At 43.0% G+C, this 19,557-nt stretch overlaps 1 protein-coding gene across 17 annotated transcripts in view; it reads left to right on the plus strand.

The window, feature by feature from the left end:
* Positions 1-19,557, plus strand: part of TSPAN4 (tetraspanin 4) — a 445,369-nt gene that overhangs the window by 237,120 nt on the left and 188,692 nt on the right. For 12 of the 17 annotated variants that reach the window (XM_065066071.1, XM_065066069.1, XM_065066068.1 and 9 more), the window contains one exon: positions 13,114-13,193. The exons of 3 other annotated variants lie outside the window; for them this stretch is intronic. In XM_065066071.1, the coding sequence (XP_064922143.1) occupies positions 13,131-13,193 (63 nt within the window). In that variant the 5' untranslated portion in view covers positions 13,114-13,130. Of the gene's footprint in view, positions 1-592; positions 714-12,215; positions 12,524-13,113; positions 13,194-19,557 lie in introns of those variants that run through there. 2 more of the 17 variants (XM_021296672.2, XM_021296675.2) reach the window with 2 other exon arrangements.

Raw genomic sequence — 19,557 nt, forward strand, 5'->3', positions numbered from 1 at the left:
GTGAGCTATCATGGTTATATTGCTGGCTCAGGCTGAACCACAACAAGTGGCTTCCAATAGCTCCAGCCCCATATAGATCACTTCCCAGCCAGCTTTCCCTGCTATTTGGGCTTCTCCATCACTTCTCAAGAGCTTGGGACATGATAGCCTCACATATTATTTTAGCTGACTATTCAGTAACACCCTTAACATTTTGCAAACTTGGATGCAAAATAGCACGTGGGCTCTGTGCATTGATCTGATAGGTGGGGCCAGGTATCTTGACATAATCTCTTTGACAAGGTGGGTAAATCCCACCTGCTGTTTGGCAGCAGCAGAGGAAAACCTGCAAGTTGGTATTTCCCTGCTGGGGAAAGCAGCCATAAGGGAACATTGCCAGGTTGAGCTCAAAGCAGTTATCTGGAACCACTGGGACTCCAGGAAGAAAACAAGAAGCTTTTGTAGTCAGGTCTGTCTGTTTATGAGCTTCAAAAAGCAGCAGAGACCAGACTGTCCCAAGGGCCAGAGAAAGGGGAAACTCTTGTGTAATTCCTCTGATCTGCAGGTTTTGTTATGTGGATTTTGTGATTTGTAGTTCAGGATTAAAAAGACCAAAGACCTTTTGAGTATGGATTTCATTCTGCTGATTGTGTCATCGTCCACAGATGTGGAGCCAGCCAGTGTGCAGCAGACCCTTCATCAACTAATTAACTGGAGTTGTCAAGCTGCAATCAGTGAGTAGCTCTCATACTAAAATAATAATGATAAATTCCTCTCATCTGAAGTTGTCAGCTTCCAGCTGCATGAGGCACGAGTTTGCAGGATCTGTAACTTACTCCATGAAGGAAAATCAAATTTGCACCTCTGTCTTGCCAAAGCCAGTTTTGGCTTGGTTCCCTTTCTAGCAGAGTTTGCTGTTGGAGGAGCAGCTAAGGCCAGGCCAAGGATTATACCAGGACTCATAGCAGGGCTAATAGCAGCTCTCAGACTGCCAGATGCAGCGCACTGCAGCGGTGTGAGTCCTGTTTGTTTCACAAGGAGGGGAGAACAAGCACTCTCACTGGGCCAAACCAGGGGAGTTTCACACTGCTGGAGCTATGTTTTTCTGCTTTCAGTTGCTTATTGATAAAATGATGTTTGTTGGTTTCTTTTGGATTGCATTTTTAAAAATTTGTCTGAAAGGTGTGTATTTCTCTTGAAATTCTTCCTGTAGTTACTCTGTGAGGCAAGAAAGGTGCACATTTCACTACAGGGCAGTGTCTAACGCCCATCTGAAGGAACAAGTGAGCAGAATGCCTTTGGGATCACATGTCTGACCCACAGAGCTGGCAGGCCAGCAGGGAGCCCTCGCAGGCTCTGGTGAACATGTCAGCTCTACTTCCTTCCCAGTACTTGGAGCTTTAATGCCGTGTTACATCTTACCTGTCATACTTCTCGTACCTATCTTGTCTTAAACAGATAAATAAATCCCACTCCACAGTGGTGAAGGAGCTCTTGAATTCAACCCTCCTCCCTCTCTGTCTTGCATTAAAAAAATTAATGCCATCTCATCTGAGTATGAACAATTTATTGCAGTCCTGCTCACAACACTGTCCAGGCATCAATGGGAGCAGAAGGTTGTTCCAAGATTTGCCTGGACTAAGAGCAGTCAGACTTTGGAGGTATTGAGATTGGAAGAGCACCTTGCAGTGATTTCAGTGTGTTTTGGACCAGGCTCCAAACATAGTACGCTGTTTGAGCCAGGCAGTGAGTATAATTATCTTCTGGGTATTTTCACTTTTTGCTCTTGCGAATAAATTCAGCATCTTGGTTCTTGGCATGTGGAAAGCAGCAGAGGTACAGTTTTGGCTTTGTAGTGTCTGATCCCTGTAGGAGTTGGTAGAGTTGTGTTAAAGTTTGTTTAGCTTTTCTATTTCCAACCAAAATGGAAGCAAACAACATGATTATTTGTTTGCTTTATCCAGACAGACTTTGACCAAGGAATTTCTGTTGTCTTGTAAGAAATAATAACTACCTTTTATGGTAATGAATGTCTGCATAGTGTAAACATAACAAATAGAAATTAAAAAGTACAGTTTACCCTACAGCATAGGTTTGGGTGACACTTAGGTTACAAAACATCTTAATTAAAGCTTTATAGGCTCATAATTGTGCATTATTTGAGAGAAATACCATTAGCAATACCAGAGCTATGCAGAAACTTAATATGATCTTCAGATACCTGGAAATATGTGTAAAATAAAGATATTTCTAAGGAGGTCTTCTTTCTCCATCAGATAAGAAATCCTGTCTAAAGGCAGAAATGCAGAATACAGAAATCAGGAGGGCTGGTTCTTCTTTCTGCCTTTTTTTTTTCCTGTGTGTGGAAATGTTCCAAATCACTTTTCAGTTGGCTTCTTGATGATCTGATGCAGAAATAATTTTTAGTATATAAATCTGCCTTCATAAATATCCTCATAAATATAACACAGTAAACAAACTGTTTGGAGGTCAGAATACAGAAGAGGTTGACCTTGCATTTTTAGCAGTTTAATTTATGTTAGGGCTTAGATTTAGCAGGATTAAATCTTGCAAAGGTCCTGTGCCCAGTGTTTCTTACGAAGTAGGAATATCTGAAAGTCTAGTACAAACCAATAGGAAACAGCACAAACACACAGGTAAAAATACAGGTGCAAATCTGGTTTTGATTAAATCCAGAATCTTAGCCAGTGTGCAAAACAGGTGATGACTTTAAAGACTAAACAGATACTTCGGCAGTACCTTTTCAATAAGAACCTCTAAATTCATGCACTGGTTCTCTTTCATTCTTTCACATTAGAGTTCTAATTTATGTCCTTATTTCTGTCCAAACAAAGCCCTACAATTAAAGTTAAATAGAATTAAGCACCTTAATAAATAGAGATGAGTTTCTCATTTTTTTGACAGTTCAGATTTGCTGAATTAGGGCTTCTGTATTACCTTTGGTAACTGACCGTAGGTATGTTTTGCAATACAGGTATCACACCTGTACTGCCTTAAAATACGGGTGCCTCTTCTTTCTGTGTAGATGTACCCTTCCTTAGGGAAATGAGCTTATTTACAGATTTTGACAGTGAAATACAAAAAGAGCTAGATTGTGGTGATGTGAACAAATAAATACAGATACATGGTTTCCAGTGCAGGTGATACTTTTTCTTCCAAAAGAGCATTTTTATTTCAAGCATTATCACTATTATACTCAATAATATGTATTTTATGAGTGTAAATCCTAGGCTGTTGTTTTAAATTGTTTACCTGTATGTGTTATCTGTTCAAAAATATATTTGAAAGTATGTCTGTTAGTCGTGCTTGTGAAGTTATTTTTGACTGTTCACTGTTATGAATGCTCAGAATGGCAAAGCAGAAAACCAAAGCTTGTGCTCCTACCTACATTTTATTTTATGTTATAGCAGAAACTCCTCTCTTTTTGCTTGAATGGTTACAGAGACGTCAGGGCTAAGAGATCCACATTTTTTCACTTTTTATGTGTGGGATGATATAAACCCTGTGATTCCTTACAACATCAAGAAAAGGAATCATAGTTGATAACAAAATATGCAAAAATATACATGGCCAGTGCATTTTCTTTGTACAGGTCCATTCCATTTTAATATCAATATTTAATCATCACCTAATGTTTTTGTTTGTGATTCTATTTCAAACAGTCTTTTAATTTGCTGCAAGATCTTTAATACTTCTGTTTTAATTTTAAGCTCTCCCCAGCACAGCTTGCATTGTAAGAAATGCATTGAGTTGGTGTGACAGAACTTCCATGTCATAAAATATAATGTTTGTTTGCTTGTTCCAAGAAGTTATCTTTCAAGATGAAAAGATCATCTATTACTCCCTTAGGGGGTTACTTTCAGTCCTTTTTTGGATAAAGAAGTCTATTTATCTTTAAGTGAGGATTTTGGAAGGAGCCTAAGGGAGTTATGAGCAAGCTGAGGTCTTTTGGCTATGAAGACAAAGACACAGACCTGGCACTGCAGTAGTAGAGGTCACTTCTCTGGCATGCCCTGGGGTCTTTGTGTGCTCACTCACATCTGTTGACTGAGTTTCTGGTAGGAGTGCTCCTTACCCTGTTTCAAACCACCTGGAATAACTTGTTTTGGCTGAAGGCACCTCCCAGCCAGCTCTGCAGGTAAAGAAGTAGCCTCAAAGATGTGTGCTTAGGGAGCAATTCCTTCCGCTAGAGCAGGTCTATACTGAGTCCATCTGAATCTGCAGCCTTTTGAACACCGCATTTCTCATGCTTAAGTACAATCCCGCTCACAAAAGCATTTAAGTGTGTGCTTACTATTTAAGTACGTGAATATCTCAATGCAGTGAAAACTGTGGTTGAGTACCCTGCTGAAATGGGCTCTCCGTGACCTGATTCTCAAAAGTGCTGAGCACTTGGATCCCTGTGAGGTCAATGAACATTTCAGGGCCTTCATTGCTTTAGAAATGGAGCTGAAATAGGGTTATTTTAACTTTGCTTCATGCTCATATGCTTGCAAACCCCTGTTTTTAAGGATGCGAGACAAGAAGAGAATCCATTTTGAATCTTCAAGGGAAAAATACATGAAGATGTTAAAAGGCACACACTAGTTAGAGAACATTAATGAAACTTTGAATTTTTCTAAGTAATTGTTTTGTTTTGTTTGCATCTGCTTTAAAATACCTGCTTTCACAAACCATCAGAACCGTGTAGTTTAAAAGACTTTTGTGTCTGATTGATTGCTTTATACTTGACAGAAAGATCCTAAGTACCACGTGTGTGTTTGAAGTGGTATTTCTTTGAACATCAGCCGATCTCTCAGGTTTGAGAAAGTAACCTTATTTTAAGAAAACTAGCACATAAATTGCATTTGTGGTGCTAAGACCAGCTGACACTGCAAAGATAGGTCTTGACAAAGATTTTCTTTGGGCCACAACTCATCTTGTAGGGAGTGCCAGATGAGTTCTTTATTTCTGTTCTTTCATTCTTTATTACTGAGGGCATTGGCAGTGGAACAGGGCTTCTGCTTCTCCAGGAGCTCAGTGACTGGCACTGCTTGTCTTGCATATGCAGCAATAACCCTCTCTGTCCAGGAATGAATATGCAGAATTTGCTGGGGAAACAGGGAATCTCCTTACTTAAATTTTATATGATTGGACAAAAGAAATCATTAGCAAATAACAGGATGATAAAAGCCCAGAAAGCACAAATTGCAAGGGAGCTCTGTGGTGCACAGTGTTTCGGGGCCAAATCCCAAGTCATTTTTAAAAGAGATTTGTTTGTTTGCTTAGTCTGACTTGGCACCAGCTCTTCTGCATGCATGTGTGCTCTCATCACTGAACATGTAGATGCTCAAATATGGGTGAAGGAAATGCCTTCAGTGTGAGTCGTGCACGTTCTAACACCATTGTGTCTGACTGCACAGGCAGAGGTGATGAAAATCGTTATGCAGATGAAACCACGTCAAAAGCAGTGAGGTTTCTGCAAAAGTAACTTCTGCACAGGCTTAAATAAAGAGCATTGCAAATCATACCCAAAATATTTTCTCTGTCTATGATTATGTTTTTTCCATAGCAACTAATTATGCCATAAACCAAAGATCATGACTTTAGGTGGTATGTGAACAGAAGGAGATGAGCTATTAAGTATTGAAGATCTTATTTTTTCATGCAAATTTCCTTATTTATAAAGGAAAAAAAGAAAACATAAAGAAAATTAAAAAAACCCCACAAACCTGAACTCTGCTATATAAGTGAAATTGCTTCTGACTGGAATATTTTTCCAAAGTTTTGTTGGAGGCATCAGTAAATCTTTAAAGGAGTTGCAGGTACAACTGCAAATATTAAAAGATCTTTGCATTAGCTGAGAAAATCTCTGTAACATCTGACTTTCTCCTCCTGCCCATGCAATCCAGGGCCCAACCACATTCCAGCAAACAAAGCCTTTTACAGATAATGAAATTGCTAATGGACGAGCAAGGACTCTGGAAATAAAAGTGAAGGTGTGCGATCTTCTTACATATGCAATAAGTCTGAGGTTTCAGTGAAACATGCTCTCTGCTGCTTGACTTGTTAAAAAAAATATTGATATTTCTTTCTACAATAAAAGAGTCTTGAGAGATTCACGGCTTATAGCCCCATGGTAATACTCCTTGAGCTGGAGGACCTGCTGCCCAGAGCGGGACTGATGGTGGTTTCATTTACCTGTTTCTTAGGGGACTGCTTTGACATGTCTTGCTTTTGGTTCAGGAACTGGCTTTATGGCTTCAAGTCTGACCCACTCATGCCTCTCTTAAAGTGTTTGGCAACATGTGTCAGCACAGGCCCTTTGCACCATGAGAATTTTTAGCAGAGAGCAGGATTTAGGAAGGAAACCCTTTGGTTGCTGCATTTTTGCTTTGTATGGGCTGTCAGAAAGGGGAGTGATATGCAGGGACACTGTCGCCAGATTTCTCCATTGCATAGCCTGTGAATACAGATGCAGAGAGGTAATTGTATGGTGCTGACTCAATGCCTAGGTTCACCAGTCATGTTCATAGAGTCATAGAAAGGTTTCAGTTGGAAGGGTCTTTTAAATGTAATCTAGCCCAAGCCTCCTGCAATGAGCAGGGACATCTTCAGCTAGATCACGTTGCTCAGAGCCCCATCCAGCCTGGACTTGAATGTTTCCAGGGATGGGACATCTACCACCTCTCTGAGCAACTTCAGGTGTTCACCCTCATCGTAAAAAATTATTCCTTATGTCTGGTCTGACTCCACATTCTTTTAGTTTAAAACCATTTCCCCTTGTCCTATGGCAACAGGCCCTACTAAAAAGTCTGTCCCCATCTTTCTTATAGACCCTTTTTAAGTACTGAAAGGCTGCAATAAGGTCTTTCTCCAGGCTGATCAACCCCAACTCTGTCAGCCTTTCCTCACAGCAGAGGTGTTCCAGCCATCTGATCATTTTCATGTCCCTCCTCTGGCCCCTCTCCAACAGGTCCATGTCTTCCCTGTGCTGAAGACTCTCTGGATGCAGCACCCCAGGTGTGGTCTCACCAGAGCAGAGTAGAGGGGCAGAATCACCTCCCTTGACCTGCTGGGCACTCTTTCTGATGCAGCCCAGGATACAGTTGGCTTTCTGGGCTGTGAGTGCACACTGCTGGCTCACACCCAGTTTTTCATCCATCAGTACCCCCAAGCCCTTCTCCACAGGGCAGGTCTCAGTTTCTTCATCTCCCAATACTGGGGTTGCCCTGACCCAGATGCACCACCTTGCACTTGACTTTGTTGAACCTCATGAGGTTCACATGGGCTCACTTCTGGAGCTTGTCCAGGTCTCTGAATGTCATCTTGTCCCTCAGTCACATCAACTGTACCGCTCAGCTTGGTGTCATATGCAAACTTGCTGAGGGTGTTCTTGATCCCACTGTCTGTGTCACTCATGATGATATTAATCAGTACTGGCCAGGACTGAGCAGAGACTGCAGACCTACAGCAGTGCAAGGCTGTCAGGTTGAAAATCATATTCTCACTCTCTTTTGCCTTGCACTTTTAGTCATTTATATTCATGCAAAATGAATATACAAAAGCAAACAAATCAAAGGCTCCCTCACAAGGTTTTTTTCTCCTAACCACATCAGACAGCCTGGCCCTGAACTTTGGTTCACCCTCCAGTCAGAAAAGGCAATGTTTATCTCAGTCTTTGAAGGAGGTACATTTTTTACAAAGCCTGCATTGGTGAATGAAACGTAACCAAACAGCAGCTGCTAAGAGTTCACGGGGGCTGGGGAGAGAAGGGTTTGCCCACTAGGCATGTTGCTGAAGAAGGGGACAGGCAGGGCCAAACAGCTTGGATTAATACTTTCATGTGGTTATCTCTGTATGTACACACAAGTAGAGAGTTAACTGTTTGGAGTGTATTTATCAGTTGATCACCCTTACCTCATTTTAATGTTGTGGTGTGAAGCGAAGTTAATAACACACAAAAACCTCCAGCTCTTGTAGTAGTATTTGATCTTAGATATTTTGTTCACTGAAACTACTGGGAAAGACTGTCACCTCTCATATGCTTGTCTTTGCACACCCCCCTGTTGCAGAACAGGAGCAGTTGTCATGTACATACCCTGTATTTATATAGTATATTTCAGTAATAGCTTCTAGCAGGATTTTTAGAATTTATTTCATGGATCACTTCTTAACGGGTTTTATGAGACGCTCACCAACAGGCTACTGAGGTTAATACAAAGTGGGTTATTCCACTGGGAAAATGGAGCAGGTATGCAGAGGTCTTGACAGTGACAAGAGGCATTAGTAGAAGGAAAACTAGTGCAGGCATTGAAGGACAAATGAGACTAAATTAATGAGGAAGTTAGTTAATGGCTGTATTTTGTGTGACCTGAAGTGACTGGTGTTTTGTGATCATGAGGGTCAAATCATGGAGCAGGATGAGAGAGCAATATTCCAAACGGATAAAAGGCAGGCTTAATCCAAAGTGGTATCAAAATATCTGTTGGTTTCAACTGATGGTTTCTTTTGGTCAGAGTTCACCACTCCCAGCAAGGCACAAGGAGAGGAAGCCCTGGATGTGGAATAGGGCAGGAAGCAACTGGGTCTGGAGAAACATGGTGCACCAAAAGACGAGCCAAAGATGAGCAGGGGGCCGAAGAGGCCTGAAAAGCAGCTCTCACCCAAATTATGGGGACATGAAAGTTATTTAGGGATCCTCAGTAGAATGTTTTGACACATAAGCCATCACTTGAACTCAGGGGACACACACAAAGTTTGCTCAGGCCTCGGCAACAGAGGTGTCCCTGACCTGGGGATCAGGGCCCAGCAGCACTGCCTGGCCTCAGCCCCACCTGGGACTCACTGCTGCTGGTGTCGCGGGCAGCACCGCACGCTGTCACATGTACCTCATCCCGATGGGCCTGGGTGCCTGCGACACCCTTAAGGAGTGACTCACCTGCCCACAGGTAATGGCCACCTGCCCTGCAAGGTGGCAGAGCCAGGAGTGGGAACAGCGGTGGTGGCCTCAGCTGTGAGAACAAACGTGGGTAGATTTGGTTAAGGGAGGTAGGAGCGTGGTATGGTGCCTGTGGTGACTGCAAGCACGAGGTGAGGTGGCAGGTGGGAAGTGTGAGCTGAACAAGTAGGTGTGTGCCTTCAGGTGATAGCTGATGCCTTGGATGAGGCTGTACTGAGAACAAGTGTGAGGGATAACACAGTTAACAGATCTACTGCTGATGCCCAAACCTTTTACAGTTTCTACCTATTGCCGAGAGCTCATCTGATACTGTTAGATTGCTGCCTCTTCTTTTACAAGGCCAGGGTTTTGGCTGGGGACATTGAAAGGTTGCCAGCCCTCCACTCAAAGCAGCAGGGACAGAGTTGTTACAACATAAATGGTAGCGTGCCACCAAAATCAATACAAATTGAACCTCTCCTGGCGAGACTGCACAGTGCTTGCTTTCTTGTCTGGAAGAATCGATATGAATTGGCCACAGGACAGGAATCCACAGATGCAGTTGAGGAGAGAAAAAGTACATGGAAAGCCGAGGTGAACAGAGGTCACAAGGTCCAGGCTGTGATTTTTAGGCTCAGTCATTAACAAAAGGTTTTGTGAAAGCTATAATTCACCTGTCCTTTGAGTCACCCTCATGGAGATAATGGCCCAGCAGCATGATGCTTCTGAGATTTATTCTTCTTGGTTCATACAAGTATTACTTGATTGTAATGGCTTAAATGTTAATATGGGCCCTAGCATGACCCTGTCCCTTTCATACACTTTCCACCAGAGATAGGCAAAAGTAGAGTACATGAGCCCTTCTCTTTTTATTGCTTTTCCTCAGTTCCCATGCAGGGTCTTACTCCTTCATAGAAGCATGTCATCCAAGCCACAGTTAGCCTACTGCTGCAATGCTGCTATGTCAAGGATTTCCTATTTACGATAGTGACACTGACTGGAAGATTTAATAAAAGTATCATTCCAGAGGTGTATAATGGCTGTATCCCAAATGACTGTTTCTAATTAGCTGTTGATATTGGCACGAGAAAGAAAAACAGCGACAACCTGAGAGCTAAATTTTACACTAGAGTGCCTTTTAAAAGTTGTCATTTCAATAAGGTGTGCTAGGGGAGGGTAGTGGAAGGAGGCTGGGATAAAAGTACCCTTTATTTTAAGCATCATGTAGGACCTCTGTCTTCCTTGTGCATTTTTCTGCATCTGTCTGAAATATACCCACTCTGCCAATGTGTATTATTTTTATTTAAAAGCAGCATTTAGAAACTCTCTTTCCTACCTCAGATCTTGGCTTTATAAATTGCTACACCTATATTAAGGACAGCATTCTCTTGGGGATGGATGATTTCTCACCTTAAGAAAAGGTGAAATCAAGTTATTTCTGCCTCTTTTCTCATCCAGATAGCAGTAAGTGAGCTGGTTTTGAGCATTCAGATGTCTAGTTTACAGAAAATATGCCAAATTGGCCTCTGTTATGTGCTTGCAGTACTGTGGCCACCCTTGTTAAATAATGTTTATCTGACTTGACACTATTTCAACATAATCTGTGTACAGAGATGTACACAGTTTTTCTTTTACGATTTAATATGAAGCTTTGTGCATAGGCATTTCTGTATACTGACAGGGGACACAGAAAATAGTTGAATAACCTTTGGGTTTCCATTGCCAAACTGGTCTAGTTGCCATACAGACAAGGAGGAAGATTTAAGGCAGATATGTTTGGTGCCATAGGAAAAATAAATGGTATATTGGCAACTCAGACCGAGCACATATCTGCTTGCATAGGACCATCTTTATGTCCTAGGAAAGGAGGATTCCCTTCTGGGGACAGAGTTTATACTGTACATGAAAGGAAGGGAGAAAAAGTAGAATAGTGAGCTCCGTCTTGGCTATGGGATACCTCTGTTCTTAGAGGTAGGGAAATTAAAACGTGGAAAAGTTGTAAGTCATCCAAAGTTGTTGAAACAGATGGCACAGGAGTTATTAGCCTTGTGTTTTGTGCTCAAGTTCTTTCTCTCTAAAGCTTGCACCAGGTATGCCCAGTGTATTTATAGTTTGTGGAGTAAATGAAGGGAAATAATTAGACTCTAGCTTTGCAGTTTGTAAATTAACAGAATGAGACAGTGGTTTGCAAGGGTGAACTGCTCAGGCTATGTGCAAAACCAACTCATTTTACTTTCACTAATTCATTCACTAATTTGCCTATGTCTGTTGATTTGTGCTGAGACTAGCGAGATGCTTCATACCAGAAACCTGTTTTCATCCTGATTAATGTTCTGCTGGGGCAAGCCTTTTAAAATATTAGCTAGTCATTTTAGCTCCAGGAGTTTACACCCAAAGTGATGAGATAAGACAGCAGACGAGAGAAGGAAGGCAGACACAGGCCATCCCATTTTACACATGAGGAAGTGGCACATAGCGAGACAAAGTGAGTTACACAGGGAATTTAGGGCAAAGATGGTAAATGAGTCTTGCTTTCCTGAATGTTGCTACTGTAATTACCACAGGTTCAGTGAGACTTTTCCTTTCTGAGAAAGTTGTGTGTGGCATATTTTCCACTCTTTACTGCCTGTGGGAGTAGTAAGATTTTAGGGAAGTGTTCCCCGATGTACAGAGTATGTGAGTTACCTGCAAGGGGAGACAGGCTGCTACAGAAGCAAATGAGCTGGCCATACATTTTGCTGAGGCATGATTCCGTGGGACTGAGTAAATGAAGGGAATTCTGGTGGCTGGTCTGCAGGGGAACAAACGGGGTTTCCAGGAAGGAAAGCACAGCCTGTTCTGACCCCGCTCCCCCCAAAGCATCCCGACGCTTAATGCATAAGAAATTTTTACAACAGTTTCTTATTCCCGTTCCTTTGAGCAACACTGTCTGTGTATCCGAGCAGCTCATTTTAAAGACAACTGCACGCCAGGCTCGATCTCCGCGCGGTTACTCCGTGCTAAGAGTTTCTAAGCGGGGGGGACCGGCGGGCAGAGCCGGGCGGCCCCAGACCCGCTCCAGCCGGGGGCTCCCGCCGCCGTCCCCGCCCGCGCTCCCGCCGGGCTGAGGCAGCACCCGCCGCTTTCTGAAACCGAGGGGAGGTTTGTTATTGCAAGGTGGGGGGGGCTGCGACAGGCGGAGGGGAGGGAGGGGCAGGGAGCGGGGCGCGGGGCGAGGCGGCCCTTTCCCGGCCTCGGCGGGAGGCGCGGGGCCGGGCCGGGCGCGGCGATGCGGGCGGGCGGGGAGCGCGATTGGCGCGGAGCCTCGGAGGAGTGGCGGCCGCGCTGTGAATGGAGCTGCGTGGCTGGCTGGGCACAGGCTCCCTTCGCATGAAGGGGACACGGGAATGGTTACAGTGAGTCGAGCGCCTCGGGACAGAGCCATGTGGAGAAGAGGAAAGGGCCACGGGAGCTGTTTGCCTTTTGGATAATTCCTGCTCTTGCCCACGGGTCTTGTGCAGCGGCACTCTCTTGTCTGTGTGTGGCATGTGGAGCTGGGGTTTTATATGGCATTTGCTATCCAGGCGCGATCACACTTCCTTTTTTTAAAATTCATTGCTTTGGGTACAGTATATCTTGTTCTCTTTTTTTCTGCTCTGGTAGTGGGGTGGGTCGGGAGGGACGACTGTGACACCAGAGGGAATGTTTACTTGTGCAGAAGTCTTTCTCATGTGGAAGCACGCTGCTCCCTAACTCCTGGCTAAGCAGACTTCAGTTTGCCAACTTTGCTGTACAGCACGCATAACTCCTTGATAGGATGGCAGACAAGAGAACAGCTGGTGCAAAGCAATAGGGGATTCATAGCAAGGAGGAGGAAAGAAAATCACAAACCTTTCACCTGCACCATTGACATCCGTCGATTGTCAGAACAGCAGTTGCGACAAGACGAGCTGAAGCCACCATGCGCAGGTCCAGCACGGATGAGTCGACCTATCGCAGGAGCCCTTCCCTGGACAGCAAGGATTACAGTTTCCCAAATGGCACCTTTCGTCGCTACAGCAGCATGTATGGTGGCCAGTTTGGGGCTGCCAGCAACTCTTTTTTTGGATTCCACACCAACCCAGGCCCTAAGGCCACCAAGGCTAAGTACACGTCCCCCAAGGGAAACAAGTACGTTGTCTTTTACCTGGATCTCTCATTTATTTTTCTCCTAGAACTGAAGAGGTGCAGCATGGCTCACAACTGCCTGCAGTGTATCAAGTACCTAATGTTTGTCTTCAACCTTCTCTTCTGGGTGAGTACATATTTGAAACTGAGACAGTTGCATTTGTGTCTGCTCACTAAGATGGAAGGTGAACTTGTTGCTGCTTTAAACTTAGAAGTTTCAACTTGGAAGTTGAACAAAGTGGTACCTAGGCTACCCCTTCTATGGTGTCATTAATTTGTGTGGACAACAATCTGAGGGTTTCCTTCACCATCTCAGACTCTGGCCTTCAGCTGTGTTTCAAAACTGTGATACAAGGCAAAAGAGTGTGTTTACAGAGGCCGGTTGCATGAATGCCTTCATCACTTTGTTTCAGTGAAAACTGCATACTCCTTTTGCCCTGATCTTTCATTCTTGCATGCGCTTGCCTCAAAAGTTGGGCATAGCAAGAAATCACTGAGGCCATTCATGATTTTCAGGTCAAACACATGCTTACATTCATTGCTGTATCGCGGATGGCACTTGGTACATCACAACATTAAAGCCTGTATCAGGAATCTCCCAGTGGCCATTCTCTGTCCCAGTCAGTGATGGGTCCTAGTGTTCCCATTCCGTCCTGGAGATGGCTCTGTAGGGTGGAGGGAGACCAGAGCCCTCCTCGCTTCTTCTGGGGCTGCTACTCTGTGGCAAGAGCATATGAAATCACTACGAGGCATGCGTGTGTCAGCAGGACACCAGGACATACGGGTGTGCATCTCTGCATCATCTGTATAATAAATGAGGTGGTTGTCAACAGCAGGGTGGTTGGGCATGTCACTGCCATGAAATGGAGCATAGGCTGTAGATGGAGGCTAAAGAAGCTCAGAGGGGGGTTCAGGTTACAAATGCTGTTTATCCTGTAAAAAAGGGAGTAGCATGATTGCTAGAGGAAGGGAAGAAGTGATTTCTAGTTCAAAGTCTCCTATCCAGATATGTATGTGGGAAGGTTTGTTGCAGGATCCTCATGAGGTGCCTTTAAATGCCTTGTTCTTCCAGAGTGGTTTTATTAACATGCTGAGGGAAGTAAGGGGTATTGTGAAGTGACACCACTTCTGTCCTGGCACTTAAGGAGGGTGTGTGTGTTTGCATTTGGGTGTTACCATGCCCATATTACTGGTTGTCTGTGCTCTCATGGATGGTCGGAGGTATACGGAGGGTTGTGAGTGAGACGGAAAGAGCTGCTCTCTAGTGTGCGCTGCTGTACAGCTGTTTAAAACCAGGCATGCTGCAGTGCTGGTGCATCAGAAAACACAAAGTGCAGGCAACTTCTGCTGACCTGAGTCATACCAAGGAGTCAGAATGTGATAAACTAGTGCAGGTCCACTGAATTGGCATGGAACTAAGCAGACCTATGAAGCACAAGGAAGGTGCTCTCTTTACAGCCTAGATAAGCTGGTAGAAAGAGTGTTGGTAAAACAGTCTGTCTTTCAACTCTAACTCCAGTTGCTTCTGCCTTCCTAAATATTATCTAATATTTATTGCAGCTTACTCCAGACCTTTCTGAAAGAGAGAAACACTATCTTTCTTGCTCTTTTAAGTCTCATGCCTGTCCAGACTGTCCTTGGTCAAGACTGTAGTGCTGACAGCCAGCTGAAGTGTGTGCTAGAGAAATGCAATAGGATGCTGGTGTTAATAGCTCTTTTCAGGACTATGCATGGCACTGCCACAAAGGATACTCACTGCATTCTTATTCCTTTTACAATATTTATGTTCTACTGAAGCGTATGCATATGATAAGAGCTGCAAGTAATGTGTGTGTGTTTACAAAGGAGAGATGGCATATAATAATATAACTTTGGCATGCTTTTCAGTAGGAAAGCCTTTGAGAGAGGATTTTTGTCTTTCCCTTGAAACCACCAAAGCTATTCTCAAATGCTTGGAGGCAGGGATCCCAAAAAGAGAGAATATCCACATGCCAGCTGGGCTCTCCATGAACTAAAGCACATGAGCAGGGGAGTGGTGGTATCAAATACTGCAGCACGATTTCTGTTTTGTTTCCCTTTCACATGCTACCTGCACAGCAGGAGTGATTGATGATGATCATATCCAAATGAGGTTTGCACAGCATGTAGTTGTAATAGATGCAGCTCTTCACCTTCTCACAGTGGAGAAAGTAACTAAAAAAGATTATTTTAAGAAGTATGGACTTAAGCTGACCTATCTTTAGTAAAAGAAGAAAAATAAATCCATTTTCAGTGATCAAAAAATCTTGGAATGATTGCAGATTGATGATGCTGCTGTTTTGTTTTTCAAGTTATTGTCAGTTATCTATCATGTTTTACTTTCTGAAATTAAAGGAGAAGACAGGACTTCTCTTCGCATTCACGCTCACAAAAGTTTTGCTGTCTCCACCTTTCCTCTCCACCCTTCTCTACATTGTTGATTAGCGACAGACAATAGTAAGTAGGAAGAGGAATTGTATTTTTTCGTGCCTTGACCTCTAAATAGAAGTGGTAGCTATTTCCATGTATGGAGAGCAGTCCTTGCATTAAATGAATAAAGTGCTTGTTCCTGATTTTCATTCTATTTTGAACAAATCCTTTTATTTCCTTCAGAAATCGAATTTCCATTTTCTTCTTCCTGATCATTAACTCCAGTCTATTTTGTGCATCCCTACAGCCTATTTCCCAGTACTTCTAGCTATCTTTTCCACAGTGGGTCAGAAAAACACTCCTCAGCCCTACGCAACTCCAGTGAAACTGGTGCTGCATTTCTGAGGAAAAGACCCTTTTCTTCTAAGTCTGGTGGATTTATAGGAAACAAAATCTCGAGAGGCCTTGATTTCAAACGTTCCTGGTGACTTTATTGGATTAGGTGCTGTGCTCATGCTGTAAAATTTTTAAAAGCTGTTATATAGCTGTGAAAACAGAGCAAATTTCTCCTCCCCTTTTTGATGGTTGAAGGGAACATAAAGCCCCTTCACAAGTGTCAGAGGCTGAGGTGCCTTGTAAGTGTTGGTTCTGAATCAGTCCATTGATACAGACCAGCAACTATTAATGTAGAGAAAACATCTGATAATCCTAGAATAGCTCTTTTCTCCATGAAGAGTCCTGCATAAATTGCTCTTGGTGCCTTTGTAACTACTCTGGGGTATTCAGGTACTGAAACATGGACAAAACATTATTAGAGAGCAGTGCTGCTGCTCTAATGGGGATTGCCATTCAGAGGCCATTTCCTGGAATATTGCCAGATGCAGAGGAGCCATCATCATATCACTGCACTGGTTTCTAAACTCCCAAAATAACTTTTGTCACTTGATACATAATACTTGCCTGACTTCATTCATTTTTATGGACTTCGATTTTCTTTTGCTGAATTGCTGAGCCCTTGAGACTAAAGATCACCTCAGATGATCACAAAGCGGATTATTTTTATTTCATAATGAAATATTTGTATTTCACTGTGAAATACCCAGGGAAGAATATTTGTTTTCCACACTCGGTCCTCCAAACATCCAGAGTTTCTTTATGATAGGCAGTAAAATGAATTATTTTCTTTGTGTGCTTGTAATCCAAGGCTCTGCTTGCCTTTTTTTGTGTGTTTTGTTGTTTTTAAAAAAGGGTAGGAGCTATCCTAAGGGCTGAGAGAGTGCTATGGGAAGAAAAATGTCATCTCCTTAATCCTCCTTGGCTTATGCCAGCATTCCCACTTTTGACTTTTAACTCCCAAACCTCTAAGAGTTAAAAAAGGAAACACACAGAACTTCCTGGTGTTTTCAGTGGCTCTTGCTTTCTTTAAGATATCCCATGCTAGAGAAAACTAGCTAGGCTGGTAGTGATTTGCCCATAAAAGAACTGAATTCCTGTATCTGGCTGCTTTAAGCAATAGAGAAATTCGTTAAAGCACGGAATTTTTAAAATGATGTTGTTAGAGGACTAGTTATAGAGAGGAGACAGCAACAAAACGGAGACAAGTTTATTATTTATCAAACTTACCATTCCTAATTTCTACACGTGTGTCCTTTCTATTGTCGAAACATACTGAAGTTCTATGCACTATAAAGAAGTCAAAGTCTTCAAAATGGTATGTGAAGACTCTAGTTCCAGTGGGTAGGCTCCCAAGGACCCAGGGGATTATTCTCTTGTAGCTTGAAAACTTGGGAGTTGCCATCTGCTGGACACCCTATGGCTGGGATGAGCAGCTGGAGTTCTTCTTTCCACCTTTCCACCTAAAGAGAAGAGGCAAGGCACTTGGCCTGCTGCTTCATTTTGCCATTTGGTCCATATAAAATTCCCAAGTGTTACAGCCCTGAGAATGATGTATCTTGGGTCTGAGACACAAAGTGCAAATCTGAAAAGTATGGGGACACAGAGCCAAGGAAGTGGCTGGTAGTACTAGTGAATGCACTAAGGCCTCTGTGGAAAAATCCCACGGACCTATTTAATCTGATTCCAAGGGCCAGCTGTGGGTCTCTTCCTCTGGCTTTGCTGTTGGTGGTTTGTGGCCACAGTTTGGGAAGCTCTGCACTAATGAGTACTGCTGGCCTGGTGCACTAGTGATACTGCCAGCAGTCAATCCATGATCCTTGTGGGTCCTTTCCAACTCAGGACATTCTATGATTCATTACTTGGATGTAATTGGAAAGAAGGAGGGGAAAAATGAAAAATCCCTCATTATTGGCATAGTTTTCCTTCCTTGCACTTTGGTGACACAAGTATGTCTTGCAAGGAGCTACACAATTTTTTATAATATCTGGAAGACTGAGTGTGCAGGGCAGCTGGAAAAAGGAACAGCTTGGTCTGAAAATGCAGAGTGAGGCATTGGATGATCTTTGAGAGATCCTGGCGAAATATGGCCAGAGGCTGCAGGCAGAACGGTGTCTCTTCATTTCTTTGTACCTCGTTGGGAAACCATCTGACATTATTAGCTTGAGAGGAGAGCTGTTACGTGAGCTTATTCCCAAAGCTGAGGGATTTTGTGAGAGAAGAAGCTGATTTTTGTTAAATTGAATTCCTTGTCTTTCATCTGCATTCTCCATCCTTCATCAGTCAGCTGAATGAGATTGATGGCTAAAACAGCCAGAAGCTCTACAGATTGTTAGTGGCTGAGCACAGCAATCATTTTGTAGTTATACTTGGCTGCAGTCTTAAGTTGGTGGAAAAAAAATTGCTAATAGAGCAGTAAGCCATTTTAAAAGCAGGCCCACCATCTCATCATGATTATTTGTGCACATTCTCCTCCGATGGGCAAGGGCTGCCACTCATCCCGTGGAGCTGAGCTGATCAGCTGGAGCTGCTGCACGTTCTGCAGGGAAGACAATCACATGCCTATCAATTGGGTGGTGTTCTGAGAAGACAGTTTGATCAGAAATAAAACAGGCTGTGTATTTTCATATGTATAACGGGTGGATAAGCTATGACAAACAAAAATTTGATTAACCAGCAATACAGACTTTGCTTCTGTGTAATTAAAATGTGGGGAGTTCACTGCAGAATGTAACGTTCTCTAGCTGGCTCCCAAGTCTCTGATTCACCGCAGTCTGATTGACATCTTATCTCTGCCTCTAACTTAGTGAGGGCTCTCCGAGGATGTGTTTTTAAGGAACATTGCTTTTAAAGAAAGGAGAGTCATTTGATATGGGAATTAGAGACTTCAAAAAATGGCATTTCCACGAGAAGTCAAACTATTGAGGGCTAACATCAAGTGAGAGAGAGAGGTGATTGTATTACCTGATGTCTCATTTTTATGGGCACCAATTAAAGCTTTTCCTGTAGCAGTGCCATACATACAGTCTCTTCCCAGTGTGGATTCTTATGTCTGATAGGTGTTGGGGATTATGCTGGACTCTTATCTCCCAGCGAAGGCATTGCTGAGGGCTACATTTGCTACCTAAATGCATATCTTCTGAAAACCTTTAGGAAGTGAATGACTTTGAAAGGGCGCCTATCTGTCAAATCAGGCTGACAGTGACAAATTGACTTAGAAGTTATTCATGGGGTACTCAGCCAACACAGTTCAATTTCATAATCTTATTTTTCTTAGGAAACCAGGCTCGAAAGCCTCTTAATAGAGGAGAAAAAAATTGCCTTTAAGTTGACAATATAATAGATACTGTCTTCTAATTGCTAGTTACGGGCCAGTTTCTGCTTCCGTTACTCAAGACAAAGAGTAACTTCATTGCTTTAGGTAGGTTCACTAGCATATTGATAAGGTTTTGGCCGTGAGTATTGGCAAGGACTAAGCACCTTGCCTTGTAAGTTTTACTGTCAAGTATATTCGCTGTATCTAATTCAGAGGAAGATGTAGTACAAAAAACTGAGGAAACCCATCAGCAGATAAACACACAGGATATGGCATGTTGCAGTTGTGGAGAAGCTGGCCTTTTCAAAAAAATGAGTGAAATGACTGCAAGCATTGTTCCATCTTCTGGACAAAGACAGATACTAAATCTATTGCAGCCAATACTTTGAATTAT

The sequence above is a fragment of the Columba livia genome, chromosome 5 (assembly GCF_036013475.1).
Source record: "Columba livia isolate bColLiv1 breed racing homer chromosome 5, bColLiv1.pat.W.v2, whole genome shotgun sequence".
NCBI lineage: Eukaryota > Metazoa > Chordata > Aves > Columbiformes > Columbidae > Columba > Columba livia.